The 20789-nt window shown below is 39.7% G+C and overlaps 1 protein-coding gene across 1 annotated transcript in view; it reads left to right on the plus strand.

The window, feature by feature from the left end:
* Positions 1-20789, plus strand: part of LOC143996868 (uncharacterized) — a 127459-nt gene that overhangs the window by 86066 nt on the left and 20604 nt on the right. Inside the window, exons 18-23 of the mRNA XM_077492158.1 lie at positions 5007-5060; positions 5155-5208; positions 12485-12538; positions 13803-13874; positions 14005-14040; positions 20137-20181. Coding sequence (XP_077348284.1) covers positions 5007-5060; positions 5155-5208; positions 12485-12538; positions 13803-13874; positions 14005-14040; positions 20137-20181 — 315 coding nt within the window. The remainder of the gene's footprint in view (positions 1-5006; positions 5061-5154; positions 5209-12484; positions 12539-13802; positions 13875-14004; positions 14041-20136; positions 20182-20789) is intronic.

A 20789-nucleotide genomic window follows, 5' to 3' on the forward strand; every position in this document is an offset into this window, starting at 1 on the left:
AAAGTAAATAGAAAGTTTGGGGCATTTTTTTTATCTCATTAACATCTCTGGCACCTCTGATTTGTTTCCTACTGCAGCTGTGCTGCATGTACCATAGAAAAATAAGGCAGTGATTGCATTGTACTTAATGCCCCAGAGCAAAAAAATGTTGGTTTATTTTTCCTCCAACACTATTAGCCTGATATTAGCCCATGTTAACCCCAAAGCATGGTACACTATATGCTCAGCTAATACACTCTTTAGTTTGCTACAGTGCACGAAACGTGATACAATAATTGCCTCTATTTTGCCATGGGAGATGTAGCTTGGCTAACTCCTCCATTTTGGCATGGCATGTCACAGCACTGTGGCAAAATAATGGAACTAAAGGGCACTTGCTGTTACTTTTCTTCCACGTCCCTACTACTACTACACCACTAGAGCTTTGTAAAAAGATTCAGTATTTCTGAGTATAGGGAAACAGTGATTGACACTGTGGTCAATCATCAGACTAGTGGGCTCTCATGTGGGAGCATAGTTAGTATGAAATGTCATATTATGTATAGTTACATTGGAATTTCAGGGGTTTTCTGCTATTACATACAGTGGTGTGAAAAAGTGTTTGCCCCCTTCCTCATTTCCTGTTCCTTTGCATGTTTGTCACACTTAAGTGTTTCGGAACATCAAACCAATTTAAACAATAGTCAAGGACAACACAAGTAAACACAAAATGCAATTTGTAAATGAAGGTGTTTATTATTAAAGGTGAAAAAAAATCCAAACCATCATGGCCCTGTGTGAAAAAGTGATTGCCCCCTAAACCTAATAACTGGTTGGGCCACCCTTAGCAGCAACAACTGCAACCAAGCGTTTGCGATAACGTGCAATGAGGCTTTTACAGCGTCCTGGAGGAATTTTGGCCCACTCATCTTTGCAGAATTGTCCTAATTCAGTTACATTAGAGGGTTTTCGAGCATGAACGGCCTTTTTAAGGTCATACCACAACATCTCAATAGGATTCAGGTCAGGACTTTGGCTAGGCCACTCCAAAGTCTTCATTTTGTTTTTCTTCAGCCATTCGGTGGTGGACTTGCTGGTGTGTTTAGGATCATTGTCATGCTGCAGAACCCAAGTTCGTTTCAGCTTGAGTACACGAACAGATGGTCGGACATTCTCCTTCAGGATCTCTTGGTAGACAGCAGAATTCATAGTTCCTTTTATCACGGCAAGTCTTCCAGGTCCTGAAGCAGCAAAACAGCCCCAGACCATCACACTGCCACCACCATATTTTACTGTTGGTATAATGTTCTTTTTATGAAATGCAGTGTTCCTTCTACGCCAGATATACTTGGACACACACCTTCCAAAGAGTTCCACTTTTGTCTCATCGGTCCACAGAATGTTGTCCCAAAAGTCTTGGGGATCATCAAGATGTGTTGTGGAGAAATTGAGACGAGCTTTGATGTTCTTTTTGCTCAGCAGTGGTTTTCTCCTTGGAACTCTGCCATGCAGGCCATTTTTGCCCAGTCTTTTCCTGATGGTGGAGGCATGAACGCTGACCTTAACTGAGGCAAGTGAGGCCTGCAGTTCCTTGGACGTTGTTGTGGGGTCTTTTGTGACCTCTTGGATGAGTCGTCGCTGCGCTCTTGGGGTAATTTTGGGCGGCCGGCCACTCCTGGGAAGGTTCACCACTGTTCCATGTCTTCGCCATTTGTGGATAATGGCTCTCACTGTGGTTCGCTGGATTCCCAAAGCTTTGGAAATGGCTTTATAACTCTTTCCAGACTGATAGATCTCAATTACTTTCTTTCTCAATTGTTCCTGAATTTCTTTGGGTCTCGGCATGATGTGTAGCTTTTAAGGATCTTCTGGTGGACCTTACTGTGTCAAGCAGCTCCTATTTAAGTGATGCCTTGATTGTGAACAGGTGTGGCAATAATCAGGCCTGGGTGTGGCTAGAGAAATTGAACTCAGGTGTGGACAACCACAGTTATAGTATGTTTTAACAAGGGGGGCAATCACTTTTTCACACAGGGCCATGATGGTTTGGATTTTTTTTCACCTTTAATAATAAACACCTTCATTTACAAATTGCATTTTGTGTTTACTTGTGTTGTTCTTGACTATTGTTTAAATTGGTTTGATGTTCCGAAACACTTAAGTGTGACAAACATGCAAAGGAACAGGAAATGAGGAAGGGGGCAAACACTTTTTCACACCACTGTAGGTGGCAGGAAAGTTAAGAACTGGCATATTTATGGTGTCTAAATCCATCTGTTAATTTCCATACTTTAGACTTAATAAAGTCTACTGAGCGCTCAGGTTCGGCGCATCACGGATCTTGTAGACAGATTACTGGGAGGGGCTGGGGAAGACCCGGCTATTATGTGCACGTTCTCAACAATGACAAAGTCAGAGGCAGATGCAGTGTCCTAAAGAACAATTTAGGGACTTGGGAGCTAAATTGAGGAAAAGGACCTCCAAGGTAGTATTCTCAGGAATACTACTGGTACATACAGCTACACCAGAAAGGCAGAGGGAGATTAGGGATGTAAACAAATGGCTGAAGAGCTGGTGTAGTAAGAAGGGGTTTGGGTTTCTGGAGGACTGGACCGACTTTTCAGTCGATCACCAGTACTATAGAAGGGATGGACTGCACCTAAGTGAGGAGGGTAAAGATCAGCTGGGATAAACATGGCCAAGAAGTTAAAGGGGTTTTTAAACTAGGCAATGGGGGGAGGGCCCAGAGATAGTCAGCGCAGAACATATTTCAGAGGGGAGTATTGGGGGCATTAGTGGTAGGTTGACTAAAGCACATAAACCAAAGGTAAGTATAGTAACAAGTCTTAGTTGCAATCTCTGAACACCCAATAATAGTATAGTATGTGACCGGTCTAAACTACTTGGCATGTTCACCAATGCCAGGAGCTGGCGGACAAAATGGGTGAACTAGAGCTACTGTTGTACAAGGAGGATTTGGATTTTGTGGGAATTTCAGAGACCTGGTTCAACTGCTCTCATGATTGGCTGGCAAACATTCAAGGGTATACCCTTTATCACAGGGATAGAGAGCGTAAAAAAGGGGAGGGATATGCCTATATATCAAGAATAATGTACAAGTGAATGTGAGAAATTACATCACTAAGGGGGCTAGGGAAGAGGTGGAATCCTTATGGGTAGAGCTCCAAAGGGATGAAGCTAAGGGGAAAATATTACTGGGAGTATCACAAGTTGGATTAGCAGCAAGGATGGGAAGTGTTATCATAATGGGGGATTTTAATTATCCAGACATAGACTGGGTGGAGGGAACCACACATTTTATAAAAGTTGGTATAACAGTCATTTACCCTGTTCTAGTTTGTATATGTACAGTATATAATGTATTTGATGTAATCTATTGATTTTTAAATTTTTTCTCTTCTTTTTAATGATGGCTTTATTACTCTATTACTCCTTTCTCCCCTCGATAATGATTTACTGGAAAAAACTGGAGTGTCACACAATGCTTTTCTTTAGTTATACAGTTATGTTTTTTTTTTTTATTTCAAAACACCTATATGTATATTGATATCATGACTCGACTGTATTTTACCTAATATGCTATATTATACATAATCGTTTTTCAATTTCTAACTCTAAACTTGATTTTTTTTTTCCCTTGAGAAGATTGTTGTGTGACCATTTCACCTTAATAATATTTTTTGTATTGTTGAAAGTTACAAATTGAACTATATATAATTTGTATTCTTAACACTACAAAATAAAATTTAGTCATTTTCATATTTGTGATACAAGTCCAGTTGCGTAGTCTGTATCTTTTAGCCCTTGTACACACGGTCGGACATTCCAACAACAAAATCTGTCGGATTTTGTCTGACGGATTTTGTCCGAAACTTGTGTTGCATACACACGGTCGGACAAAGTTGTCGGAAAATCCGATCGTACGTAACGTGATAACGTTATTTCGTTAGGACGGGACTACGTTCAGGCTAGTAGCCAATAGCTTTGGTCTAGGAATTTGATCAGAGCATGCGTGGCACTTTGTTCAATTGGAATTCTCTACACACAATCGGACAAAGTCCGATCGGATCATGTTGTCGGAAAGTTTTATAGCCCAGCTCTAAAACTTTGTCCGTCGGATATTCCTATGGAAACAGTCCGATGGAGCCCACACACAGTCGGATTATCCGACAACACGGTCCGATCGGACATTTCCCGTTGGAATGTCCGACCGTGTGTACAAGGTCTTAGAGTTGATTTGTCCTATTTGGCTCTGAAATTAAATTTCTGTTTATTGTGATAGAGTATCTAGCCAAAATAAAATGCAGTAAAATATCTGTTAAAATCTGTATATTTGTTACCCATTTGGATGTTTGGTTCCACATCTGGCAAATTCAGACCCCTTTCACACCGAGGGCGTTTTGTAGGCGCTATAGCGTTAGAAATAGCACCTGCAATCCGCCCTTAAACTGTTGCTCCGTTGCGCTGGCAGGATGTCAGGAAAAGTCCTGCCAGCAGCTTTGGAGTGGTAAAGGAGCGGTGTGTTTACCGCTCCTCCACCGCTGCTCCCCGCTATTGCGGCATATTGCGGGCGGTTTTAACCCTTTCTGGGCCGCTAGTGGGGGGTAAAAGCGCCCCGTTGGCGGGCGAAATGCGCTGCAAATCCGACGGTAAAACGCCGCTAAAAATAGCGGCGTTTTACCGCCAACACTATGGGCGGCTTGGTGTGAAAGCCGTCTTACATATATGTTCTTAAAATAATAGTGCCATCATTGATTATTGTATAATCATTTTCTGGAACACGATAAAGAAATTCTGGCACTACAGTTTACAATACTGTACCCCGTCCAAGTCTTTTCTTGGCACTCATTTGCAGGTTTTATAACAGATCTGGTACCAATACCACCCTTATCTACACCATGTTCACATGTGTTAAAAATATATTGACTATAACAATTTTTGGATTCAATAAATAAATAAAACAGAGTCAATATTAAACATATTGTTTTTTTGTTTTTTTTATACAGGGTATAATAGGATTGTCTGGTATTCCCGGTGTTCGAGGTCGTCATGGAAAAGATGTGAGTTATAATTGAAAGAATGTTTTGCTCCATTCTGTTTGCTGTTCTCTGCATTCACAGTCTAACTCCAAATTTATCAAATGTGAACTTCCAGGGTGTCCTTGGTGTACATGGCAAGGAAGGCGACATTGGACTTTTTGGAACAAAGGTATGCTGCAAACATACACTTTCAGTGTTTTCACTACAGTTCTTCACTTGGTTGTTAAACTATATACAATAAACCACTGCCTTCATAGGACTTTAAACAATTTGTATGGTATGATATGTGAAAACCTTATTATATACAGTATATCTGCACAAAATCACTTATCCTATGTCCATATCTCCTAAATCTTTAGCACAGAGAATAGGACTCCCCCCCCCCCCCCCTAAATTATTTAGCCATCCTCTTTACCTAATAGAATAATAAAGCCCCTGAGATAAGATTTAAGAGTAACTCCACTTTTGTTGAGAAAAAAAAACATTCCTCTCTGGTTGATCTATGTACATTGCAAGGATTTTTGCTAACTTTGTTGCAGATTCCTATCTTTTGATAACTCTGAAGGAATAGCTGTTTGTTTGCCTGTGTCCATATGCAGAGTAAATCTGTATGGGAGTGTTTTTTATAATTTCTGGGGGACGTTCTGTACACCATCTGTGAACAGCCCGCCTCCAGGTTGTTATATTGAATTGCATTTTTCAGAAAATTACAGCACTGCACATTGAAAATAATTTTTAATACCATTCAATTACAATATGACTTGTGTCGCAATTGTATAAGATATATAAATATATATATATATATATGTATATGTACAGTGCCTTGCGAAAGTATTCGGCCCCCTTGAACTTTTCAACCTTTTGCCACATTTCAGGCTTCAAACATAAAGATATAAAATTTAAATTTTTTGTGAAGAATCACCAACAAGTGGGACACAATTGTGAAGTGGAACGAAATCTATTGGATAATTTAAACTTTTTTAGCAAATAAAAAACTGAAAAGTGGTGCGTGCAAAATTATTCGGCCCCTTTACTTTCAGTGCAGCAAACTCACTCCAGAAGTTCAGCGAGGATCTCTGAATGATCCAATGTTGTCCTAAATGACTGATGGTGATAAATAGAATCCACCTGTGTGTAATCAAGTCTCTGTATAAATGCACCTGCTCTGTGATAGACTCAGGGTTCTGTTGAAAGCGCAGAGAGCATCATGAAGACCAAGGAACACACCAGGCAGGTCCGTAATACTGTTGTGGAGAAGTTTAAAGCCGGATTTGGATACAAAAAGATTTCCCAAGTTTAAACATCCCAAGAAGCACTGTGCAAGCGATCATTTTGAAATGGAAGGAGTATCAGACCACTGCAAATCTACCAAGACCTGGCCGTCCCTCTAAACTTTCAGCTCAGACAAGGAGAAGACTGATCAGAGATGCAGCCAAGAGGCCCATGATCACTCTGGATGAACTGCAGAGAACTACAGCTGAGGTGGGAGAGTCTGTCCATAGGACAACAGTCAGTCGTACACTGCACAAATCTGACCTTTATGGAAGAGTGGCAAGAAGAAAGCCATTTCTCAAAGATATCCATAAAAAGTCTCGTCTAAAGTTTGCCACAAGCCACCTGGGAGACACACCAAACATGTGGAAGAAGGTGCTCTGGTCAGATGAAACCAAAATTGAACTTTTTGCCCACAATGCAAAACGATATGTTTGGCGTAAAAGCAACACAGCTCATCACCCTCAACACACCATCCCCACTGTCAAACATGGTGGTGGCGGCATCATGGTTTGGGCCTGCTTTTCTTCAGCAGGGACAGGGAAGATGGTTGAAATTGAGGGGAAGATGGATGCAGCCAAATACAGGACCATTCTGGATGAAAACCTGTTGGAGTCTGCAAAAGACCTGAAACTGGGATGGAGATTTATCTTCCAACAAGACAATGATCCCAAACATACAGCAAAATCTACAAAGGAATGGTTCACAAATAAACGTATCCAGGTGTTAGAATGGCCAAGTCAAAGTCCAGACCTGAATCCAATCGAGAATCTGTGGAAAGAGCTGAAAACTGCTGTTCACAAATGCTCTCCATCCAACCTCACTGAGCTCGAGCTGTTTTGCAAGGAAGAATGGGCAAGAATTTCAGTCTCTCGATGTGCAAAACTGATAGAGACATACCCCAAGCGACTTGCAGCTGTAATCGCAGCAAAAGGTGACTCTACAAAGTATTAATGCAAGGGGGCCGAATAATTTTGCACGCCCCACTTTTCATTTTTTTATTAGTTAAAAAAGTTTAAAAAATCCAATAGATTTCGTTCCACTTCACAATTGTGTCCCACTTGTTGGTGATTCTTCACAAAAAAGAAAAATTTTATATCTTTATGTTTGAAGCCTGAAATGTGGCGAAAGGTTGAAAAGTTCAAGGGGGCCGAATACTTTCGCAAGGCACTGTGTATATATATATATATATATATATATATATATATATATATATATATATGTATATATAATATATAATACGTACCCTGTGTACGAGGCTTTACAGTTTTTTGTCTGTTTTTTACACCTAATGGCTAAATGTTTCTTGATATGCAGTTCATAAAATTACCAGCTTATAAGTATTTTGTTTCCATTTATCAATCTCATGAATTATGCTAGAAAATTGCAAAATATTATTTATTTATTCAAGCTAGTTAGCTGGTCCCATCCAGATCACTTTGTAGAACAGAATTGGATTTTGAGTTTGAGACTGTGTTTTTGTTGCCCAGAGCCATGCCCTCTGTTGTTCTTTGCAGCTTGGAGTTACAGCTGCTCACTCTAACGCTATTTTGCTCAAGTGTTTTTTCTTTGGTTTGTGGGATTATTATTATGTGATGCATAGTTGATTAGTATTTTAGAATGTTATTCTGTTGTTTCTGTGAATTTCCTTTCATAAAATTCATATCTAACGTAATTTAACCAAGACAGTTACTTATTTTCCTTTAAAAGCATTTAGACTAAATTCTAAAGTCTGCAGTTTGGGAGGTCACAAATGTTTGAATTAAAAATAAATAAATATTAAGCTGTAATCCGGCCATGTGTACACGGCGTAAGTAAATCAACTCCTAAGTGTTTTAATATAAGAATTGTGGCCAAATAGGTATGCCACAATGAGACGTATAGTAATAGAAGTATACCAATATGAGAATTTATTATTTTTTTTATTCTAAATTTCTGATTCTGATTGCATGTTGTTTATATGGTTGCTGCTAGTAAAATCCTTCCTTGGGTTTCTGATATTCAATACTTGGTGCAAACTCTTTCTGCTATGTAAAAGGGACTTACAGGAAAAAACTCTGTATTAATGAATATGCTCTGTATTAATGAATTACATCTATTGATGGTAATCCTAGGTCTTCTTTGCTGTTGTGTAGTGTAAAAATACTTGATGATGCTGCAATCAGCTCTCTTCTTCCATCACTGTGACTGTGAGAGTTCTAGTTCTCGTACAGTGAACGGACACTTTATATGCCACCTCCTCTTGTTCATTCACAAAAAGTCTTGTATTCTTTTCACAGAATGCAAGACCTTCTTTAAATGAATCAAGGGAGAGGGGGGGGGGGGCACGTAAACAACAGGATCCTCCCTTGTCTAGTGCTCAATGTCAGGTTTCTGTGGTAGTGAGCCCTTCTAGAATTCCAACCCAGGGTTGCCCATGGTGTGGAGTGTAAGCCACAGACTGTTTCCGGGGGGCACCTGATGGTGTGGACCTGGTTGCAGCAAGCTGGTGCCAGGTCATAGTCCCGAGGTATGCCCAGCTGACAATATAGAGAGTACAGATGGCAGGAGACAGAAGAGGGTCCAAGAAACAAGGCGAGGTCAGGGCAGGCAACAGTCAAGCACAAATGGAAGAGGAAGCCTACATTGGTACATGGAAAGTCAGGCACTGAATACATGAAACACTAGGCAAACAGAAGCTTAGAGAACTAAGAAGTTGCTTAGGCAATGCAAGTTTCACTGAGCAAGTGTTATAGAGGTAAGCAAACTGGGAAGCTGGCCAGAAGAGATGGAAGGGAAAGGAAATATAAACCCACATAATAGCAGGTGACACTAATAGGTGAGCACAGAAGCCAAACAACACATGTGAAAAGAATCAGAAGACTAGGAGATGCACTGCAGCAAGGAGGTAAGAATTAGATAGGCAGGAAAACTACAGGCTAAATCGTGACACACAGAGAACAATTAACAATTGAAGTGCTGCATTAAGATGTATCTATAGCAAATTTTTATTTTTATTTTGGAGAGATTCCTTTACTTACTTTCTGGTGAAAAGGTTAATGGGTGTAAGACGAAATCTCTCCAATGGAGCCTTATATAGCAGTAAAGCCTGACAGGAGTTCTAATTATGCTGCACTCTATCTGTAACTTTAATTAAAAGTTTTGGCTATAGATATACTTTAAGATGTAAGATGAAGTCTGAGTCTTCATCCACAATAATGGTGTGCAAACCAAGCAAAGTTCGAACACTTGAAAAAAATCTGCAAACCCTTAACATAAAGTTTTAATCTAATTGAAGTTTTTTAATTTTTATGGCCAATTTGCAAGCTAAAGGTTATAGATAGCTGGGCACTGCCTTTGGAGACATGTACCAATGCAAAAAAATTATTTAAAAAATACTGTTCAGTTTTCTCCTTGTTTCCTTTTCTCCATGCACAGGCATTCAACTATCATTAGTCTATCTTGTCCATACACGTGATGCTAGCCCAGGGTGCACTAAAAATCTATATTCCTTGTTGCGTTGTTTTTTGGACACATCATTTACAAAATGTTAATTGCTGTATTTCTCCTTTTTTCTTTCGCACAAGATGTGGATTGTTTGATCTGTATAACTTGTTTAAATCAAATATATTTAAATTGAAAAAATACCATTAAGTAGGCAATGGGTCTTTTAATGTTGCGTAAAGGGCAACATTAAAAATATATAATTGTTTTAACTAACATTTTTGCCGACATTCACTGCAGTGATCCTTTCCTGCTGCACTCCCATCACTACTTGGAATCTCCCCAATTGGTTGCTGCATGACGTAATTGGCCAAGTATGGGCATGACATCATACATCTATACTTGCACTTTTTTCTAAGTCCCAATGAACAGTCAAAAATACTTGTTGATCCTGCTAGTAAAGTCCACCTAATTTCAGCTTCTTGTGATGGGGTGGCAATGATAGGGAAGGAACAGTAAGCATTTTTTTATGTTGTAAGGTTTGCACAATACATAATAGTTTTGGGACTTGTTAAACTGCCATACAGGAGCCTTTAGCTGTGCTTTAGGTATCTCAGAATATACTGTAGATGCATAAAAGTGTACAGTAAAATTCAAACCACATTTTACCAATTATGTAGTCAAAACTGAAAGCATTTCTGTTTGTTTAGAAATGTATCTGTTCAATTTTTTTTAAATTCTCCTTAGCTCTTCCACTGTGCTTGATGGGATACCACTCTACGTACAGTGGGGCAAAGTCAGTATTTAGTCAGCCACCAATTGTGCAAGTTCTCCCACTTAAAAAGATGAGAGAGGCCTGTAATTGTCATCATAGGTATACCTCAACTATGAGAGACAAAATGTGGAAACAAATCCAGACAATCACATTGTCTGATTTTTTAAAGAATTTATTTGCAAATTATGGTGTAAAATAAGTATTTGGTCACCTATAAACAAGCAAGATTTCTGGCTCTCACAGACCTGTATCTTCTTCTTTAAGAGGCTCCTCTGCCCTCCACTCATTACCTGTATTAATGGCAACTGTTTGAACTTGTTATCAGTATAAAAGACACCTGTCCACAACCTCAGTCACATGCCAAACTCTACTATGGTGAAGACCAAAGAGCTGTCGAAGGACAACCGAAACAAAATTGTAGACCTGCATCAGGCTGGGAAGACTGAATATGCAATAGGCAATCATCTTGGTGTCAAGAAATCAACTGTGGGAGCAATAATTAGAAAATGGAAGACATACAAGACCACTGATAATCTCCCTTGATCTGGGGCTCCACGCAAGATCTCACCCCGTGGGGTCAAAAAGATCACAAGAACGGTGAACAAAAATCCCAGAACCACATGGGGGGGCCTAGTGAATGACCTGCAGAGAGCTGGGACCAACGTAACAAAGGCTACCATCAGTAGCACACTATACCGCCAGGGACTCAGATCCTGCAGTTGCAGATGTGTCCCCCTGCTTAAGCCAGTACATGTCCGGGCCCTTCTGAGGTTTGCTAGAGAGCATTTGGATAATCCAGAAGAGGATTGGGAGAATGTCATATGGTCAGATGAAACCAAGTAGAACTGTTTGGTAGAAACACAACTAGTCGTGTGTGGAGGAGAGAGAATGCTGAGTTGCAACCAAAGAACACCATACCTACTGTAAAGCATGAGGGGGCAACATCATGCTTTGGAGATTTTGAGTGCAAACCTCCTCCCATCAGCAAGGGCATTGAAGGTGAAATGTGGCTGGGTCTTTCAGCATGACAATGATCCCAAACACACCACCCGAGCAATGAAGGGAGTGGCTTTGTAAGAAGCATTTCAAGGTCCTGGAGTGGCCTAGCCAGTCTCCAGATCTCAACCCCCCATAGAAAACCTTTGAAGGGAGTTGAAAGTCTGTGTTGCCCAGCAACAGCCCCAAAACATCACTGCTCTGCTCTGGAGATCTGAATGGAGGACTGGGCCAACATGCCAGCAACAGTGTGTGACAACCTTGTGAAGACTTACAGAAAACGTTTGACTTCTGTCATTGCCAACAAAGGATATATAACAAAGTATTGAGACAAACTTTTGATATTGACAAAGTACTTATTTGCCACCATAATTTGCAAATAAATTATTTAAAAAATCAGACAATGTGATTGCCTGGATTTGTTTCCATATTTTGTCTCTCATAGTTAAGTTATACCTATGATGACAATTACAGGCCTCTCTCATCTTTTTAAGTGGGATAACTTGCACAGTTTGTGGCTGACTAAATACTTTTTTGCCCCACTGTACAAATTGGCAGTTTCTTCAAGCTAATATGGCTATAAGAGGACTAGACTCTCTTATTTTAATTACTATTATTTTACTTATGTACAGCAACTCTCTTGAGAAAATATGGCTAAAATACTGGCTCTGGCAAGACCCAGTTAATTTTACCCATCTTTATTTACTATAATAGCATGTGAAAATGAGATTACATATTAAGAAACGTTTATGCAAAAATCATAATGTTCCTAATAACTCACAGACTTTACCACAGCAATTTGAACTTAACGAAGCGATTAAGTGTTAGCGATTTTAATGGCACAATAAAAATAAATTACAATAATAATGACATTTCTATTAGTGATTAGGGCAGAATATTTTTAACTTCAAACTCACAAGAACAAACCCAACCTAAAATTTACTGTATTGTTTATATCATATTGTTCTTCTCCTAACAGGGAGACAAAGGAGACCGAGGGCCACCAGGTCCACCTGGCTCTGAAGGACCAATGGTATCACAATCATTTATATTTATTGTTATTTATATGCTATACATACTGTTCTACCAGCAGTTGTTATTTTTTAAAAATTTTCTTAGTACATAATTGACCTTTATGAAGCAATACAATTTTCTTAGCAATTTCAGAAACTAAGTTACTCTCATATGATCGTGATATTTAGAAGACTTTGGAAAATTGGTACTAAGTTTACATAGGCAAGTAGCTTCATGTATGTGTTCAGCTAAAAATGTGGAAATAATTAAAGCAACTTCCAAGGTAACCCTTGAGTATATGCAGTATTGCTCTGTTCTCTGTTAACCAGTATTTACACATGCCAGTTTTCTTGGAAGAGCTATGCTGTTTTCATGCTGGCAGTCAAAACTGTTGGCATAAGGGTTGCCATGGACAGAGTATTTCCAGTTTTATGTAGAGCTTAGGCACATACAGTCCATCCATCTTGTACTGGTGTGTAATATTGTATTCAGAATTATACTTTTATTAAGTATTGTTAAAAATATTTTTAGAAAATATATTATGCATTCAATAATTTTGTGGTACTTTTATGAAATATCATATTTTGGCTGTCCATAGCAGCTATATTCCATGATACCACTACTATGTAATCTCCCAAATTAAAAAATAATGTGCCAAGTACACTAACCCATAACAATCAATCATAAACCATTATATAACCTTAATAGACTGAAGTTAAATTGTTATGGGCACTTTTTTTATTTTCTGTTTAACTGATTGTTTTAATACTCCCGTATGTATTTTATAAAAGGTGCGTGTTGTACCGATATTATTGGTTTGCAGTGCTTGAAAGCCATTTTCTATCCTCAAAAATGGTTTGATAATAAGAAAAAAAACTTTGTAGGGTGGCCATAAAATAAATAGATGGTTATCTAAGTAATCAAGAAAGACAGCAAGTCATCTTATCCTCATGGCTGGAAACAGATACATACCACCCAATGTAATCAACGAAAGAATATAGTGCATGCAGTATAAAAGATTTGTTCAATTCTCTGTCTAGAAAAGATCACAGATAGTGATCTGGAAAAATCCCTGCATACAATAGAAGGCCTTTCTAGTGCTCAGAAGTAGTTACAAGCCACACAGGTTGCTTAAATCATTTGTATTACTTGCTTAACAAAACATGTATGACCAACTGTAGTTACATTTATTATCATGAGAGCAATGCAAGTCAGGAACAGTAATTAGCAACATGCTGCCTGAATTAGTTACATACTTATTTATTTACATTATATAAATATAGGGTCTTAAGGGTGCAAGAGGTGATGCAGGAATCCCTGGCAAACCTGGCTCACAAGGTCTTCAAGGTCCAAAGGCAAGTAACTTCTTTTTGTAAGGCTAAACCCATCATTGATTAAACATTAAAAACCAAGGGTAATTGACACCTGGGTATTAGAAATATAAACCTTATATTTTTTATGTAATATTTGTTTCTCTGTGTACAGGGCTCAAAGGGAGACATTGGAGATGATGGTGTAAAGGTAATAAATGTGAAGCACTTAAATTCTGTTTTGTGAATTTTGACTGTAATAACATTGTATTTCCTTGCTCTAAACAGAGGTGTCAACATCTCTCAATGTGATGCAAATTTACCAGTAGAAATATTTATTATCTACTGGTCTTATACTTAATAAACTAATGCCCATTATGCATAATATACTATGTGTATCCTTGTATCCTTTGTACTTTAAAACAAATATCATTTATTATTTTTAGAAGTGCTAATCATTAAAGCGGAGGTCCACCCTAAAATGGACCTTCCGCTCATCGGATTCCTCCCCCCCTCCGGCGCCACAATTGGCACCTTTCAGGGGGGAGGGGGGTGCAGTTACCTGGATAATCCAGGTAACTGCACCCACTTCCGGGCTAGCTCTCTGCGGAAAGGGGCGTACGTTACGCCCCTTTCCGCAAGCGCCCGCCCCCTTCAGCAAGTGCCCCGCTGCCTGCTGGGAAACACACAGCTCCCAGAGGCAGCGGGGACCGTCCTCATTGCGCAGCGCGGCTCGCGCATGCGCAGTAGGGAACCGGGAAATGAAGCCGAAAGGCTCCATTTCCTGATTCCCATACCCAAGATGGCGGCGGCAGGACCCGACAGACGACCTAGCGATCGGCTTCGGGTGCCGACATCGCGGGCGCGCTGGACAGGTAAGTGTCACTATTTTAAAAGCCAGCAGCTGCAGTATTTGTAGCTGCTGGCTTTTATAAAAAAAAAAAAAAACGCAGAGTCCCGGTGGACTCCCGCTTTAAGCCAACATGCTGTCCCCCTTCAGTGCTGGATACACCTGCAAATAGGGTCACCATCTTCTTGAATGGTGTTAAATGCTGTGGATCTGGAGGGGGGGGGGGTCATTGTACATTAGCATTGGAGGGTAGAGACTTATTTAACAACAATTAATACACCTGTCCTTTAGGAAAAAATGTAATTCAGTAGAAAATTTTAAATCAGACCCGGATCCACACAGGATTTTGTTTAAACAAATAAAAGGCATTTCTATTTATCATTGTTCATCTATATGGCTATATAAAGTGCTGTATAAAGAGTGGAAGATGTAGTAGCATTGCAAGTACTCTGGTTGTTTGGCTTAGGACTGCTCTCAGCAAAGGGCAAGAACACTGAAAACAGAAACATGCAGGGAGAAGGGGTGCTATGAGACACAAGATCCAGTCCCACTGAGGCCGCGTACACACGGGCGGACTGTTCGCCCAACTTTGTCCGCTGAACAGTGTTTGGGCGGACAGTCCGCTCGTGTGTGGGCTTTCAGCGGACAGTTTCAGCGGACAGTTTGACGAACAAGGTTTTTCGGAATTTCCGAAAAACTGTCCGCTGAAACCTTGTTTCAGCGAACAGTCCGCTCGTGTGTAGGCTTGTTCGTCAAACTAAGTTCCGCGCATGCTCAGAAAGGATTTACACGCCGAAAGTTATAATGCAGTGTATAGGACGTCGTATTTTTCGTCCCGTCGTACGTGCCGTTCACGTCATCGTGCACGGTTTCAGCAAACTGTTCGTCCGTCGTGTGTGGCCATGTCCGTCCATGCTAATTTTGAGCGGACTGTTTGCCGAAACTGTTTGACGGACAAAGTTGGGCGAACAGTCCCCGCGTGTGTACGCGGCCTCACTTATACTCATGATATAGTACCCCACAGCATTTCATTGGAGTATCAGGGGTACCCTCTTGGGTCTCTTAGGAATCCAACCGCTCCCATGGCTGCATTTTATAGGTATCTCAGGGTTCCTTTTACCAGAATTATTTTCTAACACACATCTAAGGAGAATAAACTGTGCTTTAAATGACTAGTATTGAATATAATCATCAGTTTTTAAAAGGAGTTAGTTGCCTCTGAATATAATGTAAAAAAAAGTAAAAACTTCATAAAATGCAAATTCAATATGTCTTACTTGAAGAAATATTTCTAGAGCTCGCTGTACAAGTACAAGGATAAATGTAAATATACTCCATTTACTTTAGCTGCGTACAGGACATGAAATAAAAAGCAACAACCGTTGAGGATATTTGGAGAAGACACAGATCTTTGGGAAAGTTTCAAAAGTTTCCAAGTGCAATAGAGGATTGCTGGTTGCCCATATGGCATTGTGCTTCTCTGGCTAAAACACTGCTAGTCCCTCTGCTTACTTTAGGAAAGATTAGTAGTGTAATCCATTTAGCATGTGTTTAATACATTTCTAGATGGGTTGTTTTTAGCCTAAGCAAGGTGTAAGTATGCTACTTATTTATGTAGATTACAGACTTAAATTAAATCTGAACCCTAATTGGATGGCATTTGTGAACTGTGTTATATAAACAGTTGATATGTGTGTTTTTTTTTTTAATAAACTATTGTTTTCATCTTTTTTACTCCATCCATTCATATCTCTCAGTGCTACTGATCTCCTGTAGCTTTTTTCAGACACTACCTGTCTACATAACCTTGCCCCAAGGTTGGCTGCACATCATTGCTCTGGACTTGCTTCCTAATAGTGAAAAGGATGGACCATGTCTGCTCAATGTGGTTGTAGTCTCTGCCAATGGTGCATAAGACAGGGAGACAATACAGGAGTACAAATGGGACATGTTTGTCACTCCATAACAATACAGTGCCTTGCGAAAAAGTATTCGGCCCCCTTGAACTTTTCAACCTTTTGCCACATTTCAGGCTTCTAACATAAAGATATAAAATTGTAATTTTTTGTGAAGAATCACCAACAAGTGGGACACAATTGTGAAGTGGAACGAAATCTATTGGATATTTTAAACTTTTTTAGCAAATAAAAAACTGAAAAGTGGTGCTTGCAAAATTATTCGGCCCCTTTACTTTCAGTGCAGCAAACTCACTCCAGAAGTTCAGCGAGGATCTCTGAATGATCCAATGTTGTCCTAAATGACTGATGGTGATAAATAGAATTCACCTGTGTGTAATCAAGTCTCTGTATACATGTACCTGCTCTGTGATAGTCTCAGGGTTCTGTTGAAAGCGCAGAGAGCATCATGAAGACCAAGGAACACACCAGGCAGGTCCGTAATACTGTTGTGGAGAAGTTTAAAGCCGGATTTGGATACAAAAAGATTTCCCAAGCTTTAAACATCCCAAGGAGCACTGTGCAAGTGATCATTTTGAAATGGAAGGAGTATCAGACCACTGCAAATCTACCAAGACCTGGCCGTCCCTCTAAAATTTCAGCTCAGACAAGGAGAAGACTGATCAGAGATGCAGCCAAGAGGCCCATGATCACTCTGGATGAACTGCAGAGAACTACAGCTGAGGTGGGAGAGTCTGTCCATAGGACAACAATCAGTCGTACACTGCACAAATCTGGCCTTTATGGAAGAGTGGCAAGAAGAAAGCCATTTCTCAAAGATATCCATAAAAAGTCTCATCTAAAGTTTGCCACAAGCCACCTGGGAGACACACCAAACATGTGGAAGAAGGTGCTCTGGTCAGATGAAACCAAAATCAAACTTTTTGCCCACAATGCAAAACGATATGTTTGGCGTAAAAGCAACACAGCTCATCACCCTCAACACACCATCCCCACTGTCAAACATGGTGGTGGCAGCATCATGGTTTGGGCCTGCTTTTCTTCAGCAGGGACAGGGAAGATGGTTAAAATTGAGGGGAAGATGGATGCAGCCAAATACAGGACCATTCTGGTTGAAAACCTGTTGGAGTCTGCAAAAGACCTGAAACAGGGACGGAGATTTATCTTCCAACAAGACAATGATCCCAAACATACAGCGAAATCTACAAAGGAATGGTTCACAAATAAACGTATCCAGGTGTTAGAATGGCCAAGTCAAAGTCCAGACCTGAATCCAATCGAGAATCTGTGGAAAGAGCTGAAAACTGCTGTTCACAAACGCTCTCCTTCCAACCTCACTGAGTTCGAGCTGTTTTGCAAGGAAGAATGGGCAAGAATTTCAGTCTCTCGATGTGCAAAACTGATAGAGACATACCCCAAGCGACTTGCAGCTGTAATCGCAGCAAAAGGTGGCTCTACAAAGTATTAACACAAGGGGGCCGAATAATTTTGCACGCCCCACTTTTCATTTTTTTATTCGTTAAAAAAGTTTCAAAAATCCAATAGATTTCGTTCCACTTCACAATTGTGTCCCACTTGTTGGTGATTCTTCACAAAAAATAAAAATGTTATATCTTTATGTTTGAAGCCCGAAATGTGGCAAAAGGTTGAAAAGTTCAAGGGGGCCGAATACTTTCGCAAGGCACTGTAAGTGTCTGAATGAGGATCGTTAAGACAGGATCACCAGCTATTCTTTTAATAAAGGCTTTAAATTTAAAAAGATTGAAAACTAATTTTAAAAGTAACATCTACACGTTAAAGAATAAATTCAACTTTAAAAAAAAAAAATAAATGCCATTTTTTTGTAGGTAAAAAATGTGCATTAATACATTTGTTTTTTAGGAGCCTGCAGAACATTGCACCCACGGACTCTTATCATAGGTTCCTGCAGACTCTTAGCATAGCTGTCTGCTCGTACCTTGTATGAGTAAGCAGTTACCTGAGAGCAGGAAGATACATGTACTACGAGAGTGCTCACCAGCGCCCTCGCAGCCCATTGAGAACTACAAATCATCAGCCACAATGGCTCACAGTACTTGCAGGCATTCATTTACAGAAAAACTGTGAAAACTTGCTGTTTTCAAATTGTGACAGCGGGTATGGGGAGAGGATCCCTCACCTGCTGTCACAGGGAGTACGGACTGGGGAGAAAGGCTGTAGCTACTGAACATGTTACATGTTCCACTCTAAAAATGGGTGGAACATGTAACATGTTTAAAAGGGGAACTCATCCTTTTTACCCCCATCAAATATAAGATTATAGTGATTGGGGTTAGAATTACTTTAAGTTTGCATTATCATATTAGGCCACAACTCAAAATTCCACGTAGACAGGGGTTGATTTACTAAAGTTAAAAACCATGTTGTAAGCCCTTACATCTACCTAGTGAAGTGACTGGCCTCAGGTGATACACAGAGATGAAACAAATACTCCTATTTAAGATGTACCTGTTTATCTGTAGCCATCTTTCCTGCACACAGATAAAACAAAAAACAAAAAATCTAAAACACACAGATCAAAAGATTTTTCTCTGCTCCAGCAGGCAAGAAACGCAATCTGATGTCACACCTTGCACCAACTAGAGAAGTGAAATCAGTGTAATTTGAGACATGAGTGAAGGGAAAGGACACATTCCCCTCTACACAGAATATTAACCTCCCTGGCGGTGGTCCTGAGTCTGACTCGGATTGGGATTTTAGTTCCGTGAGCGGTAACCCCGAGCCAGACTCGGGATCGCATCGCTGGATACAGGGAGAGGTTACTTACCTTGTCCCCTGGATCCAGCGATGTCCTCCGCGCTGTGTGATCGACCTGTCCTCCGCTTGATTCACACAGTGCCCGAATGCTGCCGAGCTCCGTTCCCTGCGACGTTATGGCGCACGGGAGCGGAGATCGGCGCCAAATTCAAAAAAGTAAAACCACACAAAACACACACAGTACTGTAATCTTACAGATTACAGTACTGTATAAAAGAATTACAGCCCCCCCTCCTTTGTCCCTAGTGGTCTGTGCAGTGCCCTGCATGCACTTTTATATTATAAATACTGTTTTTTTGTGGGGTAATTCGTCATCAAACACTAAATCTAATGACAGCAACAATTTTGCAAATGAGCAAATGTCAGTGTTTTTGGATATGATTACATTACTGAATAATTTTTATTATTATTTATTATATTATAAACTTTATCATACCCGGGATGTCTGCTAGACTCTGGTTTGAACAGATTTAAGAAAATTATTCCTAAGAATTACAGGACTACAATATAAAACGGCAAATTTCCATGCAAAATAATTGTACCGCTTTCAGCACCTAAAACCAGAACTAATCATACCGCCAGGGAGGTTAAGGAATCATACACAGCAGAGACTGTGAATTACTGGCTGTGGGCTAAAGGTGGGGGAGTGGGCCGTCGTAAGGGATAGTAGAAGCCCCAATAATTTGATATAAAGGTATATTATGTCAATGGCTTATTCTTTTCTAATGAACTTCTTATATTTCAGGGAGATAAAGGCAAACAAGGTACAAAGGGAAAAACAGGAGCCAAGGTATTTTTAATATGAGTTACAATCCTAATGTTTGTAATACAGTATAGACTGCCATTGCTACATGTTTTAACAAACCTGATGTCAAAACTTCAAAACGCAATAACTTTAAAATGCAATGTCTCTTAAAATGTCAAGCAAATTATATTTTTGTTATTATTTAAGGTGCAATAGATTTGCATGTCTAATTAAAGCCTTTGACAGAACTGTAAACATATGTAGTTATAAAATTGACTTGTTTAATGAAAAAACAAATAGTCCTACATTTTATTCCAGTTGAGTGGAATATTTAAAATCATGATAATAATATGCAAACATGAGATTTATTTAGCAGAAGGTCTAAAGCTACAACAACCCAGCAATATCCATGAGCAGTTCCCTGACCCTGAATTGTGTCCTTCGATCCTTACAAATTTTAGGCCTCGGTGCTGAAATTGAAAAATGTCTTTGCTCATTATTCTTATTTGTGAAGTAGTACGTTGTAGATGTTGCTTTCCGTTGAATAACAGAGAATTCACAATTGGAAAGAACTCCAAGATTAAAAAAAAGAAAAAAAGAAACTAGCCTGTATTTTCAGTTAACTTGATTTCCTGTATTCCTTTAATTACTAT

Source organism: Lithobates pipiens, unplaced genomic scaffold (assembly GCF_037356315.1).
Source record: "Lithobates pipiens isolate NorthernLeopardFrog02 unplaced genomic scaffold, aLitPip1_a1.2 Scaffold_19, whole genome shotgun sequence".
NCBI classification, from domain to species: Eukaryota; Metazoa; Chordata; class Amphibia; order Anura; family Ranidae; genus Lithobates; species Lithobates pipiens.